Source organism: Setaria viridis, chromosome 5, assembly GCF_005286985.2.
Source record: "Setaria viridis chromosome 5, Setaria_viridis_v4.0, whole genome shotgun sequence".
NCBI classification, from domain to species: domain Eukaryota; kingdom Viridiplantae; phylum Streptophyta; class Magnoliopsida; order Poales; family Poaceae; genus Setaria; species Setaria viridis.
Genome location: NC_048267.2, coordinates 39,605,861 through 39,622,974, shown reverse-complemented (window position 1 = coordinate 39,622,974; position 17,114 = coordinate 39,605,861). Strand labels below are relative to the sequence as shown.

Sequence of the window (17,114 nt, the reverse complement as noted above, 5' to 3'; positions counted from 1 at the left end):
TTACATCAATTGAAAATTGAAAGGAGAGGTAGAAGATAATGGGAAGAGCCTCTCCTAATATTTTTTTTCTAGATCCACCACTAACAGACTTGCATTGATCTATTTGAAGCAGAGCCGGCCTGCAAAGAAAATTGAAAGAAGTTTATTTGTTGGTACGACCAATTACTAGCAGAACGAACTTGAAGCTAACTGACACATACTACTGTATGTGTTTTCCGCTCCCAGCAGCTAACTAAATTGTTTGGTTAGGAGACGTGTGGACTTTCTGACAAGGAAAACTTGGTCGAGCCGAGCAATGATCAATATCGGCCAGGTAGTTGCAGGAATGATTGGCCCCCATTGAATTGCATGCGTAGCCGTCAGCGGGACGTACTGCACTGTTACTCGATCCCGTCGGAAGCCGGCCACATCTTCGATCTTTCAACGCCTGCCGACGAAACCTCTCTTTGTGCACACGGGAATCGTAGCTGATGACACGGCGTTGGTTTTTTGTTCACTCATGCCTGCAAAGCTCCTGATGATGCCTATCTGGTCACGCCAAGATCGGCACACGCGGGCGGAAGGCCTATTAATTAGTTAGCTAAAACTGGACAGCAGCAACGACCGAATGCCGCCGATCGTGGAGATCCTGTTTGTTAACTACTTGCATTCTTGCAACATCGAGTTTGTTGCGAGGAGACTGTCAGGACAACGGGTTGCTGGTTAGTTGGCCGACGTACGGCACGGCCTGCATCTGCAGCGCACCACGGCCACAGCCGGTACAGGAGCGATCGATGCTCTTGAATCTTTGATCCATGTGTCGCTAACGTTGATGAACTCCTACGAGCGTAGGCTTTTCCTTTCCGATCGATCCCATGCCTGTACTGCTGTGCCCTATCAGTCTGTCACATTCATGCCCCTGCCTTTTCTATTCAATGAAGAGAGATCAAGGAGGCCTAGCTAGCTGCCCAGCCAGCCGGACCAGTACGTTACGTAGGTATACATGTACCTGACGATGGGATTTGTTGGTTGCAGGAACCCAACGCCTACGCAAGACTGGCTGGCGTTTTGGGTTAGTTAGCGACAGCGCTCGCGTTTCTTCATCTTCAATGCCAGGCCGAAGCTGTCCTGGGGATTCAGTAAGAGCATGCGACTAATCTCTCAACCGAGCTCGTGGGATCGACCTACGCCTCGCTTGCCAATGATACATGCATATGCATGGAACCCGAAAATGTATTTTTGATTAGTTGATTACGCAGCAAGCTAGTAGTTTGGGTGTATTTGTCGTCTTGGTGTCAACATGCTCTTCAAAACACGACTTTGGCCATTATTTTGTAGTGTAATGCTACAGAAATACTTTAATTCCAAGACAATATACGCAATTACGCATATGAATTTCATCCCAATTCAACGAGATATATTGATAGAAATAACATTTTAAATGTACTGATAGAAAGGTATGAAACATTGAACGCGTCGCCTCTGCAATGACAGCTATTTTGTTTCCTGAGTACTTGGTAACATCCCTCTCACCTTAATTATCTTCGACTGACAGCATGCATTTATCGAGCTTGAAATGAACCAGTCAATATAGTTCATCCAAATGCTCAGTAAATGTGGTCATAATAAACTTGTACAAACTGTACTACATCAACAATTTATCTCTGCCACATCAATATCAGTTGTGCAACTGCACTGTTAACTGGTAAATATATACTTACACTGATCAAGCAATTGGTTGGTTCTCCGTCACTATTGGCATCATGGGGTTCACGCATCGTTCATCACTTCCATTACCATTAGCTGAAGCTAGCGAGTCATTTGATGAGCAGCCTGTCAATTGCATGCAACCACTTTATATGATGATGGTAATGATAGCTAGCATCACATATTACGACAACTAGCAGAATCAACATAGGATTCCAACGTCCATCTGCCCTTCATGTACAACAAAAGTGGAGATATACACTATATGAACATGAAGCGCTAGACGTTAACGGGATATTCCAAACTCGTGAACTTCATGATCTGTAGACACGATGAACACAAGGGTATAGAACTTCTTCATGCGTCACTTCGCTAGGCAACACCAAACATCAATTTGGCCTTGCTGGACATACTCTAAACAAAGTCTCTGCACGAACACAATCGTCAACGTCATTCGTAACCATAACAAACCACTTTCTGACTTGGGATTCCCTTCCCGGCGTCACCACCCTTGAGGGCGACCGCTCTACGCCCAGCCGTCGGCGCCGCCGCCCCGGTTCCCGGAGCTGCAGCGGAAGCGCAGCAGCCACGGGATCGGGAAGCTGCACGGCACGGTCTTGTGCGGCTTCGTCGCGTGCGCGGCGACGGCAATCTCGTCCTGTTGGTGAAGGTTGTGGTCGCCTGCCTCCGTGGCCACCGAGGAGAAGAGCCACCGGCTGGAGGACGACACCTTGACCGGCGGCGCCGACCGCCGCCACGCCTTGCCGAGGCTGATCCTCCGGAAGATGCCCGCGATGAAGCCGATCCTGATCCGCTTGAGCCTGCAGCGCCGCTTCTTGCCACTCCTCGCCGCCTTGCCGCTCTTCTGGTCATGGCGCGCCGCCGAGGCGGCGGCCGCCTGCCTGCCCCCGCCGTTGCCGTGGCGGAGCAGGTACGACGGCGGCGGCGTGATGGCCGGGAGCGCGCCGGCGGCGGCCATCCGCGCGACGTCCTTGGGCGTGCCCGGCTGCGACTCCCACACGAACGGCACCGCCCCCGGCTCCGCCCAGTAGTACCGGAACGACAGGTTGGCCGCGGAGCTCTCCTTGGTGAGCAGCCGCTCGTAGAACTTGCCGTCCTGCCTGATGCGGAGCGGGCTCTGCGGCATGACGGCGCCGTTGCCGTTGCCCCGGTGAGGGCTCCGCGGCGGCGCCGGCGCCGGCGCCTTGTCCGCCACGTCGGGACCGGGAGGCATCTCGCTCTGTTCCAGAAACTGATGTCACCGCGCGGAAGGGTCCAAGCGCCCGTGTGCTCCGGGAGTGTACTTGCGCTCTGTAGGTGGAAAGGACGCGGCGTCTTATAGAGCTAGAGCGTATCTTGTTCGGTGGTTGGACGTCACTTTTCGTACGCACGCACGCTTGCAGACGACGGAGCGCCACCGCGCAGCCTGCACAGCCGGATGACACCGTCTCGGTGCCGCGAGAAGGGGGATGGACGGTGGATGGATATGCACGGCATGGTCCACAGCTCCAACCGATTGGCTAGGACCATGCTCTTCAGCAGTTGGCGGGTACTGTACTTTTTTTTGGCTGGTACAGTACTATACATGCCGAATGTAATCTGCAGAAGACCAGTTTAATAAAGTTCTTCTCTGTAATGATGATGCTTCTTGGAACTTTCTTTCTCTCATATGACTGAACAATCCAACAGTAGGAGAGGAATACTGTATGCCTGTTCTGTACCGTAGTTTGTCGGTATTGCACGCTGCTTCCTCACCTGTATAAAATGGGGCATCACGCATAGAAAACAGAAATACCATGGAAATGGCTCGCAGCACGGCAGCTATGCTAGAGACAGAAATATCAGTTTACGGTTAGACACTTAGACCATAGCCAAAAAACAGATTGATGCAACTAATGACATCTCATCCGGCCGTGAACTACAATAGAGTTTGCTGAAAGAAAACCCACATTTAGTTCGTAAAGCGATGGACAAGCTACAGTTTGTTAATTTTTGACGAGGCCATCATCCGAGGAATTATATTGACGAGCATTGTGTCGGTTAGTCAGTCCGGTTCATAGAATGGCTCTTGGAAGTTGAGGGGATCTCATTGTCCCTCCAGGTGTGACAAATCGTATCGGTCAGACAAATTCCTGCTAGACGCGGAGTAACTCTACCCCTAATTGCGTGTGTTCGGGAATCTGCTGCTTCAGGAAGGAGGACGACCACGCGATCTGGAACAGCAATGCCTTACCTTCCTGTCATCAATTTCATTCTCTTTATCTGTTGTTGGCGAAGGGGACGGACCTGCTCGTGTAGTAATTGTTCATCATCATTACTTGGCGAGTAGATGGCATGGATGGCAGCTGAGGTGTGCCAAGCTAGGGAGATGCTGGAACGCCGGGTGATGAGAAGTTGGCACATGAGTTGGTCCGTTTCAGCTTTCGTGCTCTTGATGGACTCCTGAGTCTCTAACGCTTCAACAGCACTCTACGTCAAGGATCCTCGTTTCGTCAACGTCTTGATCTATTTTATTTGGCCATATGATGATTCTCGCTAATATCCTATTGCTATAATTACAAATCCAAATTGTTTCATAAAACCTCTTAATTGACCCTGATGTTTTCCAAAATAGTCCTTTGCGCAGCCATCTCCGCGTTTCGCCTCCACCGCTGACCTCTCCCCTTCCCATCCGGCGACGGCGACGGCCGCCTCGTCGTCCAGATGGACCTGCGCTCGTCATCAGGTTCTAGTTCTCCCCTGCCGCGCTCCTTCCTTCTCTGCCGCCGTGTCTATGTCTGGTCACGCCACTTGCAGCGCCAGCGGGGCTTCGTCCTCCAATTTCAACGCCGCATCCTTCAGCCGGGCAGTGTCCGCGAACGCGCACCTCCTCTACCGCCGCGACGCCAACAGCGGCGGCCATGTTCTCAGCCAAACGCCATAATTCCAGCCCCACTAGATGAGCGTCAACAATTGGGTTCCGTGATTCGGCGCCGCGCGTGCGGCCGATGACGCTGTCGCGCGCCCTGCAGGTGCTCGAGCTCGCGGAATGGCATCCGTGAGCCAGCGTCGAGCGGCTGCTCAACGCTCAAGCAGGGCCTCCAGTCAGGAGTCCCACGCGGAGGGCGTCATGCACGCTGATGCCTCGTCGGCAACCACAGAGACAGCTGCGAAAATTTCGACCACCGCCTCGTGCTTTGACGCCGTCGTGGATGCTGGTGAACGGGCCAGGTGGTGGGTAGGACTGTTGGATCTACGACCACGTGTGGCTCAATCTGAAAAATTCCAAAGCATGCACAACCTTTAGTTCCATATTATTAATTTAAGGAGAGGTTGTTTTACTTAAATATGGAAGTCTACTCTTTATACAAAATAGGTGTGTATGAGAGAGAAGGCTGTTGCTGCACGCGTAGTTCACACATATTCTTAGTATATTACCTGTTTACATGTGTTATATGCTTGCATCATTTTTTTATCTATATGTTTTTCGATCATTTTTTATCTATATGTTTCTCCTCCAAATAAAATATGGACTGTATTTTAGTTACATATTTCCAACAAGGACCGTTGCGATCCCGCCGCGGATGATGTGGTATGGAGCACCACCATCAGGCGAGCAGCGCTAGGAACGCGGTGGCGCTCTGGCGAGCCGAGGAGCCGCGTGCCCAAGGAGCCTGCCCATGTCCGTGGTGGACGGTATTTCACCCCCAAGGTCCCTGAGAGCCATCCGATCAAACGCCTGTTTGTCTGGATTCGGCAGAATAGAGATCGGACTCGCGCTTTCTCGATCGGAAGCCGCAGGGCGGGTGATCCGAGGCCAGGTCGGGTGGAACGCGGGAGCACGGCGCGGCGGCGGCGGAGCTCGACGGCGACGACTGCTCGGCACGAGGACGCTGGCAGTATCGCCGCTGCTTCCTTCGGGAGCAGTCCACTCTCACTCTGGTCACGCTATGAGACGGCCTGTAGCTTCAGATACTTGTGCCAATGGGGCGTGAACGCGGTCGTTAGCGACGCGCGCGCCAGCGCCTCCCAGGTTCGTGCTCCGTCGGCGGTGTCTGCGAACGTACCTTGGGAACACGACGTTGACGGCCTCGAGGCCTCGTCGGTTGGTACTTGGTAGCCGGCGCGACCGCGATCAAGGTCATCGCTCGATCGGTGCCGAGGAAGGAGAAGGACCGCATGTGCCTGTGCGCGCGATCGGCGTCTCCAGGATGTACGGTCTCAACAGCTGCGACGTCGACAACGTCGGGAACGCCCGGTCGGGCGATCTGAGGCGGCTGCCGGCGTGCCCCCAATTAAGCTCAATTAGATAATCGATATGCACGGTTTCGAGACGGAACCGTGTCGTTTCCCTCGGATTAGATTGGTTTTATTTTGCTGCACCGTCCGGCCATCACCGTGTCGTTGCCCTCGGAGCAGTGTCCGCGAACGTGTGTTCCTCCTCTGCTATGCCGCGACGACGTCGACAATGGCCAAGTTCTCAGCTTATCGTTTCAGTCTCACTAGATGAGGTCAACGTCAACATTGGATCCGTTTCGTCGCCGCGCGCGCGGCCGATGACGCTGTCACGCACGCCCTGCAGCTTCAGGTGCTCGAGCTCGCGGAATGGAATCCGTGAGCCAGCGCCGGGCGGCGGATAAAGCAGGGCCTCGTCCGCCGGCGCCGCTCGAGTCCAGAATCCAGATTCTCCTCTCTTGCACGCTCATCGGCAGCCGACGCGCACGGTAATGGCCTCGACCGCAGACGGCATCGCAGAGAACGGCGAAATTTTCGACCGGTGCCTCGTGCTGTTTTGCCGTGGAACTCCCCGTTATAAAGAACGAGTATTGTCGAAGATCAAAGGCAGAGTGGCCATTGCCGGGGTCGCCGTTGCCGCACAGGCTCCGGCTGCCGTGCAGGAGGATGCGGAGTGCACGCTCGCGGCGAGGCTCCCTACGGACAAGGCCGCCACGACCGGCCGGCGGGTGAAGTCAAGCTCACGGCTGCTTGCTCGGATCGCCGGAGATATTGATGCATCGAGTGCCCCTAGCACTGAATAATGGAGCGAATTGTTTGCCCTGGACTTGAATCGGGTCGGAGCTTCACGATTCTGGCCGGGGGCGGCGGCGGCAGCGGCGGCCGGCGGACAGACTGGAGCCGGAAAATCAAAGCAGGGGCCAATAAGTAAATATTCGGATCGCGATCAATAATCGCGATCCAATTTAGGGGGTATTTGTAAATATAATGGGTCTATATGTAAATATTTGGATCGAGATTAATAATCGCGATCCAAATAGGGGGATATATGTAAAACTCAGGCCTTGTCCTCCGGCAGGGCCTTGTCCGCCGGCGCCGCTAGACTCGACCGCGGATTCGGCAGAATAGAGATGGGACTCGCTCGTTTTCTAGATCGGGAGCCGCAGGGCGGGATGGTTTGAGGCCCAGGTCGGGTGGAACACGCGAGCACGTCGCGGCGGAGCTCGACGGCGACGACTGCTCTGCACGAGGACGCTGGCAGTCTCGCCGCCGCCGCTTCCTTCGAGACCGCCTCACTCTGGTGACGTTGTGTTGCTGAATGCTGTGGGACGTCCTGCAGCTGCAGACACGCGTTCCTGGGGCTGTGGGGCGTGAACTCGTCGGTGATGCGCGGGCCAGCACGTCGACGTCCTCGTTGACCGGTAGCCAGCGCGACGAGGCCATCGCCTGGTTGGTGCCATGGACCTACGGGTTGGTTCGCTCGACCAGTGTCCCCCAAGGAGGCAAGGAGGTTGTCACCTGTCAGAATGGTTCAAAATTGGCATCCGTAAGGTAGAAAGCTACAAGTTTTAACATCACAAAAGACTTTAGCAAAATAGCATCCCTTATCCTAAGATACAAAGCTACAAGTTAAGTTTTAACAGAACAGTAATGTCCAGAAAAATAGCACAATTCTGCTGGTCAAGGTATAGTAATGTACCAGCAAACTAGAGGATTTATTCTGATAAAATGCTAGGAGCATAAAGCAACAACCAAAGCATGTTTCAAGCGTCACATTCTAAGTTAACCATTATAAGAACGACGAAATTTGCCAGATCTTTAGGACATTAGTGCATCCAATCCACAAGCAGTGAACTTGGAACATGTTCTGCAAGTTGCACGAAGACATGAATCCACAAGCACGAAGACATGTTCATCACCATAACTGTGCATGGCACCGACAATCACAAACAACACGAAGTGAATTGCCAGCTTGAATGCAGCAAGCTTAGAACTAGCAGCTTGTTTTCAGAAAAGCAAGTGAGCTAAAGAGATTCATTCCAACTGAACGTGGCACACCCAATGCAATTTATTCCGATCTCAAGCACACAGAGCCGAATCGACCCTAACAAATTCGAAAAAGGCAATGTCCTCTACCAAAGACGTTATCAGCAGCCAAGGCTCGGCGAAGAGGCACAGATCAACAGCAGGCGGGGGAGAGAGGGAGAGGTGGTGCTTACGGGAGGTTCGTGACGAGGAGGCAGAAAATGAGGGCGAAGTTCAGGCGCTCGTTGTAGGTAGGGACAATGATGTTGTACGCGCGCTTGCTGCCCGCCGCCGCCTCCGTTTCATCCCCTACCTTCTAGTTTCAGCGGCGGGGGCTCTGGGGATGGCGGAACGTGCAGGTTCTCTGGCCGCGAGGCATGGAAGCGAGGGCATGGAGGCGACCTGAACCTTAAATAGTCCCCTATCTTCAGCATGCCCTCTACTCCTCTCCCTATTTTGGTGAGGTATCCAAATTCCCCCCTCCACCCTCCATTCGTGAAGGTCTCTCTATCTATGGGGTTATTGCTGAAGTTGGATATACTTTTATGACGAGAACATCATTCGATCTTTAGGAGGTGGTTTTTGCTGGAGTTGCTCTGAGCGCAATGCCCGAAGCCGCCATGACCACTGTGAGGTCGCGGCAGCGACCGTCGGAGCTGGAGCTCCTGACACCACCTGACCTCCCCCTCCTCGCTCCCTCCCGGAACGAACGCCGCGCGTCGAACCGGGCTATCAAACGGAATGCCCGTGCAGAAGCGCCCGCTCCCGTCGTCCGCCTCGCTCGGCTCCGACGCCCGCGTTGAGGAAGCTCCTCTCCCCAAAGCTGGCGCTGAGCGGAGCGGAGGAGCAGGACGGAGGGCCGCACCAGACCAAGGACCGGCGCCATGGTATTGCTGGGCTTTTCGACCATGTGCGGCGGCCCGCCAACGCGGGACGTCTCTTCTCTGTATGTGAGTCGCTGAGCGTGTGCTCGACCGTGAATGTACTAAAATGGCGATCCAAAGTTTTACGTAGTGCGGATCGTGATGAATAGGCGCGATCCAAATATTTTCACAAAACTTACTATGGATCGCGATTAATAATCACGATCCAAATATTTTTATAAAACCCCTTACCTGGGTGTGGTAATTATCAACTTAGTCCTTGACGTTGCTCCTACGCCCTGCCATCATCGGCGTTCTACCCCGCGGCTCACGGCTCCCCTTCCCATCCGGCGGCGGCCGCCTTTGTCGTCTCCCTCTCTCCCTCCGCATCCACCACCCCTCCCCGCACGTCCGGATCATGCCTCGCCGTTATCCGATTTCAAAGGCGCATACCTCACGGTGCCGGCGGCGAACCGGTGTTCGGGGCTTGGGTTGGCGCGGCGATGATCGGCGGTGGACGACTGGAGCAAGGGATGGCCGGCGCACCTTCCAAATCCGTGTGTCAAGCCTTTGCCGTTCCTTTTGATGATAAATTGCGTCTCTGGATTGTGCATCGCGGGCGGCCTTGCCGTCATTGTGCTCAATCGCTCATCAGCGGCGGCTGATCGATTCAGAACAAGGGAGAAAAGCTCTTGCCGTTCGTTCTGATGATAAATTGCGCTGCAGAGTTTGTCTTGAAAGAGGAACGGAGATTATGAAATTTAGCACAGAGCAAAACGATCAGGTTCTGATAACAAAAAGAAGGGTGCCGGTGAACCTTGTGTATTGTTAGCAGCATTTCAAGAATGTCTGGTAAGGATACCGATATGCCTTTATCCATTTTTCTGTGTCTTGTTCTTTGCGGATGATCAAAGACTCTGATCGGAATGATACATGATGTAGTGATTAGTATCATGTAAGATCGAAGCTACTTGGAAGGTGATAGGCTGTCCTTATCCTGCTCCAGTTTATGAATTTCATGCAGTCGTACAGAAGCCTCCCATTTTACTGTCCAACATATGTTTGCTACTTATATTACTGTGGCCAAGCATTATTTCTGCAAGAATTCTGAGTTGCCAGTAGTTGTTTGCTACTTATGTTGCTAGTAACCATGTTCAGTTCAGCTGACAGAGAAAAGTAGTACTGAAATCAGCAGTAACTCATAAATTTCATCGCCCCAGTTCAGTGAAGTACTGAACTGAACAAACAGAAGCATGGTTTTTTGTTTTTTGACCAAAGGTTCTAAATTTTACATACACGATCTTTCAACGAGTGTCAAAATGACAAGTGAAGTGATCTTGAAGATGGAACACTCTGCTGCCTCTCCAAGATGAGCCATTTGACATTGCAGTGCAGTGCAGTCATACATAACCGAAGAAGCAGCAGTGCAGTGAAGTGACGTCACTCAGCAGCAGCTGCAGAATGCAGAATAGCTGTTTTCCTGAAGGTGAGCCCCCAAACAGTGGCGGACCCAGGTTCTGGTCAAGACTAGGGCCAAAATTTAGTGACAAAAGCTACCTCACATATGCTGTATATAGAGAAACAGCAAAAGTTCAGGAAAGGAAAGGGTTTGAATTTAGAAGATGCTTGAAATCACATGTATAGAATAGTTAAGAATAGCATGGAACACATAAAAATAAATTCCTAGTGAAGATTTGGTGCATTCACATCGGCCATTTCCTCATTAGCAATCATCAGAATTTACATGTGTCACACTTTGGTCTCTAATTTTTGTAGCACTCATAATTGATAATCCTTTCTTGCCTTATTGTGAGTAATGAATTTAGCTTGATCATGAAACAACTTTGATCGATCCTAGTCCTAGTGTTATTTTGCAGTCTTAATTGCAGCTTTAGGTCTCAAACTTCAGTACAAAGTTCAGACTGAAGTTCCACTTTCAATCAAATATTCCAACCGATGAATTGAATGAAAATTAGAAAAGGTTGGAAATTAGGGGGAAAGAAACACCAGAGGTCTGAAAGCTACGCAGGGGGCTGCGAGGGGCACCTGCTCGCGTGTTAGCGCTTGCGGAGGTGCCGGCGAGCACCTGCAGCGGCGGCGCAACCTGCAGGCTAGCTACTGCCCTGCACCGCTGGCCGGCCGGCCGCATACGCCACAGCCCGCACACGATGGAGGAGGAATGAAGAACTCGACGCGGCGACGAGGGCTCCGATGGGCGGCAGACGCGCGGGTCCACTAGCCTAGCCTCCATGGGGCGGTGCTGCACCAGGCGGCGAGTCGAGATGCCGATGCGCCGTCGCCAGTCGCGACTCGCGGCACCGAAGGCGAGGACGGTGGACGGCAGGATCGATTGGTGTACTCGTGGGCACCTGTATGTGCTGTAGCGGGCGGACTGGGCTGCTGTTCTTGGGCCTAAATTAAGAGGGGATACGGGAGGTTCCTGGGCCACGACTAGGGTGGCCCTAGTCGCAGGTATACATGGCCAAACAGGCGGCCCAGCCCGGCCTGGCACAGGCCCATCCTGGCCTGGCCTGTATCGGCCTGGCTATAGTGTCGTGCCAGGCTGGGCCACCCGCCGGGCCGCCCGCCGTGCCGTCATACTGGCTTAGGCTCGACCTCTTTATACCTCATGCAGGTCGGGCCGGCATGATAGCCCAATAGGCCAGCTAAGCCGGGCCGCCCATCAGCCTCTTTTTATTTTTTCTCTCCCTTCCTTGCGGTCGTAGTAGCCTCACCGGCCATGGCTGCCAACCTGCCGCACGCCGCCGGTCAGTCTGTTCCCGGACAACTCCAGGACCCGGAGCTTCGCGAGCTTCCCAATCTGCTACGGGATGGAACCATCCAACGAATTGGAGGACAGCCGGAGGCGCCGGAGTGCCGCTCAGCTGGCTATCCCCGGTGGGATTCTCCCGGACAACCGGTTCCCGGAAAGGTCCAAGCTTTTCAGACCTTCCGGGAAGGTTGCTGGCAGACGGCCGTGGAAGGCGTTCCCGGCCAGGTTGAGCACCTCGAGGTGCCGCAGGCGCTAGACTTCTTGAGGAATCTCGCCGTGGAGCCTGGCGGCGGGGAAAGAGAGCGCTTTGAGCTCGGTGAGGTGACCGAACGCCGATGACAGCGCATGCCCTTGCCCTCACGCTCTGAGCTCGGTGAGACGGCAGAGGCGGTGAAGGGAGCGGAGGAGCTTGCGGGCTGCGGCGGGGCAGGGCGAGAAGGGGAGGGGGCAGGAGAGGTCGAGGCGGAGCTCGAGGGCGAGAGGGAGCGTCGAGGAGAATGCGGCGGACGCGAGGCGGCGGCGCGAGGAGGGACCGAGGAGGAGCCGGGCAGGAGAGGGGAGGGTTCGCGTCGGCCATCGAGGACTCGACGGGGGGGGTGGGGTGGGCAGCGGCCGGGGTTATACGGCCGGCCGTTAGACGAGCCTTATTCGTGCCGCCCGTTAAACGGGCTGTGCCACGGGCCGCCCGACGTGCCACGTCTTCGGCCAAGGTCGGCCTGTTGCCTCGGACCGTGCCGGCACGGGCTTGTGTAACGGCGGGCCAGGCCGTGCTGGTGCCGGGCCAAAACAGACCGTGCCTCGTGCCGCCCGTTTAGCCCGCCCCTGCCCCCAAATGCCAAACCCGCCGCGCAGGCAGCGCCCTACCGACTAGATCCTACCGTGCCGGTGCTTGTCCTGCGCGCCGAACAACACGCGTGACCAGCGCCGTCTTCGAACCGGGCAGTGTCCGCGAACGCGTACGTCCTCTACTGTGCCGCGACGTCCACGACGGCAGCCATGTTCTCACTTCTCAGCGCAACGCCATAATTCCAGTCCCACCATACGAGCGTCAACAATTACGTCCCGTGAGTCGGCGCCGCGCGTGCGGGCGATGACGCTGTCGCGCGCCCTGAAGCTGCAGGTGCTCGAGCTCGCGGAATGCCGTCCGTGAGCCAGCGCCGTGCGGCAGCTCAACCAGGGCCTTGTCCGGCGGAGCGGCTCGAGTCCAGAGTCTCCTCCACGGCGTGGCGCCGATGGCGTCATGCACGCTCATCGGCAGCCGGCACGCACGGTGATGACCTCGATCGCTGCCGGAATCGCAGAGAGCGGCAAAATTTTCGAGCGACGCCTCGTGCTGCCTTGGCTGACGTTGTCGTGCGAGGATGCTGGTAAGAAGGCAAGGTGGGCAGCAGCACCGCGATATAGCCGCGGATGACGTGGCGTGGCGCACCACCATCCGGCGAGCAGCTCCGGGAACGCGGTGGGGCTCCAGCGAGCCCGAGAGCCGCGTGCCCACGGGGCCTGCCCGTGTCAGGGGTGGACGGTATTTGAAATACTGTCCACCCCTGGATCCGTGAGAACCGTCTAACCGAACGCCTGTGGCCCGGATTCGGCAGAATGGAGATCAGACTCGTTCGTTTTGTCGATCGGGAGCCGCCTGAGGCCAGGGACGGGTGGAACGCGCGAGCACGGCGCGGCGGCGGCTGAGCTCGACGGCGACGACTGCTCTGCACAAGGACGCTGGCAGTATCACCGCTGCTTCCGTCAAGAGCAGCCCACTCTCACTCTGGTCACCCTATGGGACGGCCTATAGCTGCAGATACTCGTGGCGGTGGGGCGTGAACGGGGTCGTCTGCGAACGTACCCTGGGAACACGACCGTTGACGGCCTCGAGGCCTCGTCGGTTGGTAGCCGTCTCCATTGGATTCGTTTTATTTTGCTGCAATCCGTCCATCACCGTGCTGGAACTTGCAAGAGACGCCGTTGCCCTCGGAGCAGTGTCCACGAAGGCGTACCTCCTCTACGGCGCGTCTCAGAGTCCAGAGTCCGCGAACCGCGACGACGTCGACGACGGTCATGTTCTAAGCTTAAGTTTCAGTCCCAGTAGATGAGTGCCGACGACAACAATTGGTTCCGTTTTGGCGCCGCGCGCGGGGCTGATGACGCTGTCGCGCGCGCCCTGCACTGCAGGTGCTCGAGCTCGCGGTATGGCATCCTTGAGCCAGCGCCGCTGGCGGCTCAAGCATGGCCTTGTCCGCCGGCGCGGCTCGAGTCCAGACTCCAGAGTATAATCCACGGCATGGCACCGATGGCGCCACGCATGCTCATCGGCAGCTGGCTGCCGCTCACAGTGATGACCTCGACCACGGACGGCAACGCAGAGAGCGGCAAAATTTTCGACCGGTGCACGTGCTGCCTTGGCTGACGGCCTGACGTCGTTGTGTGCGTGGATGCTGCTGAGAGGGCCAGGTGGGCAGCAACACCACCTTCCGGCGAGCAGCTCTGTGAACACGGTGGCGCTCTGGCGAGCCGAGTCCATGGGGCCTGCCCATATGTACACCGTCCACCCCTGGGTTCTGAGAGCCGTCCGATTGAACGCCTCTGCCCCTTATTCGGCAGGATAGAGATCGGACTCGTTCGTTTTCTCGATCGAGAGCCGCAGGGCTGGTGGTCTAGCTCAGAGTCGGGTGGAACTCAGGAGCACGGCGCGGTGGCGGCGGAGCTCGACGGCGATGAATGCTCTGCTGGAGGACGCTGGCTCGACCCGGCCTCGGCCCGCGGAACAACATGCGCTCGCGCCAGTGCCGCCCTCGAGCCGGGCAGTGTCCGCCCTCCGACCACAAGCGGCATCAAAGAGAGAGCTGGCAATTCCTTTTGGTGGAAGGATATAGTTCTGTTGCAAAAATTCAAAGATTTGGCGTCGGCAACGGTATCGGATGGCTCCACAGTGCTTCTCTGGGAGGACACATGGAATGGACAGGTCCCAGCAATAGACTTTCCCTAACTTCTCTTATTCGCAAAAAATAGAAAAATCACGTTTAAAGAGGCACAGAAAGAGGCACAGGGTTCAGATGAATTAGTACAAATTTTCCACTTGCCACTATCGGAAATAGCACACCAGCAGCTCATAGCTCTTCAAGATCGAATGGACAATGCTAATAGCATTCATGATAAGGATCAATGGAATTACATCTGGGGGAATCCCAAGTTCCTGGTAAGCAAAGCATACAAAGCTCTGACAGGAACACGAAATACACACCCATCTTCAAATGGATCTGGAAATCAAAGTGCCAAGTAAAACACAAAGTCTTTTTTTGGCTTATGGGCATGGACAGGCTGAGCATCAAAGACATCTTGGGAAGAAAAACGATGACACTGGATTCTTATACTTGTGATCTCTGCATTTTTTTAAAAAAAAACAAGAAGTCACCTCTTCCTAAGATGTAATTTCGCGAAAGTTTGCTGGGCTTCGATAGGAGTGGTTGTTAGCACAGCTAGACAATCGGTGCATATCTTTAACTCCATCAGAAGGAAGCTCAACGTGCCTTTTTTTCATGGAAGTCATAATTCTAATGACTTGGGCTATCTGGTCGATTCGAAACGACTGGACCTTCAACAACTCAGACCCAAACGGTGCACAGAACTATCACAAAATTCAAAGACGAGCTAGCCTTGACTACCACTCACAGAATGCGATCAGATTTGGGGTCAGCTACCTTAGAATGGCTTGATTCGTGTAATGCTTTTCCTTTTTCTTTTCCTCCATCTTTTCTGTTATGTTCACTTTTGTACTGAACTTTGCTTTCGTTTCAATCAAATCCAGTAGGGGCTTGCCCCTCCTGTTATCCTCAAAAAAGAGAGAGAGAGAGAGACCTGACAAGTTATGGTCTTCGTCGACGTAGTGGAGGCAGTCGAGCAGGATAGGTGAACTGCGATCTCACGGCTTATTACATGGCGTGGCGCAATCCGGCGAGCAGCGCCTGAAACGTGCCTATGCTCTGGCGGGCAAGGAGCGAAGCAGAGGCGGCACCCATGCCTAGGCTCGGGGTGGACGGTATTTCAAATACCGACCACCCCCTAGGTCCCTGGAAGCCGGCAGATCGCGCACCTTTGGCCTGGATTCGGCGGAGCAATGATCGATCTCGTTCGTTTCCTCGATCAGGGGCCCAGGGCGGCGATCTGAAGCACAGGTCCTGCATATCTGGCCTCATGAGCATGCTGTACTATTCCTCTGGCCTCTGGCTGCCTCCGTCCCTGCCGCCGGTGACGGTTTCGTCATGGCCATGCCGCACTATTCTGTCCATAATTTTTGCTCGCTGTCATGTTCATGAATCAGGGCTCAACTTAGATTTTTCAAAAAGGAAAAAGAGCTCAACTTATAACATCAGCACTGGCTAGCACTAAATTAAGCGCACTCATATCTGATATCTCTATCTAACATTCAAGATTCAAAAATGCCTTCTGCAGAACGGATACACAAGGTATGACTGTACGGTCCCCTTGGTAAAATAAACAAATTGGCGAGGCTGCACGCCCCCACACGCAGCGAGACAGCACAACGTATTCTGTATTGCACTTGTAAACTGTTTGACAAAAGATGTAACGAAAGACAAGAGATGAGAGCAAAATCATCATATTATGTAGTTCTATAATTTGAAAGCTGTGTACAGGAATAATTTCAAATCCTGTAGTTCTATGCCCAACTCAAGCTGCACTGCTGCAGTTATACACCTCTGCTGTAAGTGTCGATAAAAAATTCGATGCCTAGTGTATATCTTATTTCGTGAGCAACAGATAGACAGCGCCTTTCAAATATTCAAACCACCAAGTCATGAAGTTCCAAGGATCGTCAACAAATGTTATTGACACCTGGAGACAGACATAAAAAAAAATACCATTCATCACACAAGCGAGATGAATGGGGAATCGAACCTTACACACAAAAAAAAATGAGAACACACGATGCCTCACCTACATAATTGTGATAACCTTCGTAGTAGCTTTTAAATTCCCTTTATCCAGAGCACCTAGCCCTTTGCCAACCCATGAGGAGAGCAGATCTTCCTGAATATCTTAGGCCTTGGCAACGCACCCCTAAACTTTAGTACCTGTCATATCGGATGTTTGATACTAATTATGAGTATTAAATATAGTCTAATTATAAAACTAATTATACAGATAGAGTCTAATTCACGAGATGAATCTATTAAGCCTAATCAGTTCATGATTTGACAATGTGGTGCTACAGTAACCATTTGCTAATGATGGATTAATTAGGTTTAATAGATTCATCTCGTGAATTAGTATAGGGGTTCTGCAGTTAGTTTTATAATTAGCTCATGTTTAGTCCTCCTAATTAGCGTCCGAACATCCGATGTAACCCTCCTACCTCGTATCCAAACACCCCCTTAACTACAAGAAGGCAACATGAAGGATCCTGCCAAACCTGCAGCTCCAGGCTGCAGTAATGTCTGTGCAAGAACATTATTCTAGTCAACTTGTGTAAAAACCATTCCAGCCATGAGCTTCTTAACACTTAGAGGGTGTTTGGATACTAGGTGCTAAACTTTAGC

At 53.6% G+C, this 17,114-nt stretch overlaps 1 protein-coding gene and 1 long non-coding RNA gene across 2 annotated transcripts; both read right to left on the bottom strand.

Annotated features, from left to right (window-relative positions):
- Positions 1 to 1,851: 1,851 nt before the first annotated feature.
- On the bottom strand, positions 1,852 to 2,977 carry LOC117855756 (uncharacterized). Its single transcript, XM_034738128.2, has one exon. It carries the CDS (start codon positions 2,918 to 2,920, stop codon positions 2,213 to 2,215), a length of 708 nt encoding a protein of 235 aa, XP_034594019.1. The 5' UTR covers positions 2,921 to 2,977; the 3' UTR covers positions 1,852 to 2,212.
- A 6,976-nt stretch (positions 2,978 to 9,953) lies between these two features.
- On the bottom strand, positions 9,954 to 12,125 carry LOC117855923 (uncharacterized). The gene is made up of 2 exons (XR_004640588.2): positions 10,836 to 12,125; positions 9,954 to 10,356 (listed from the first exon to the last, which is right to left on the bottom strand). It is a non-coding gene; the product is annotated as an uncharacterized lncRNA (long non-coding RNA).
- Positions 12,126 to 17,114: the final 4,989 nt, after the last annotated feature.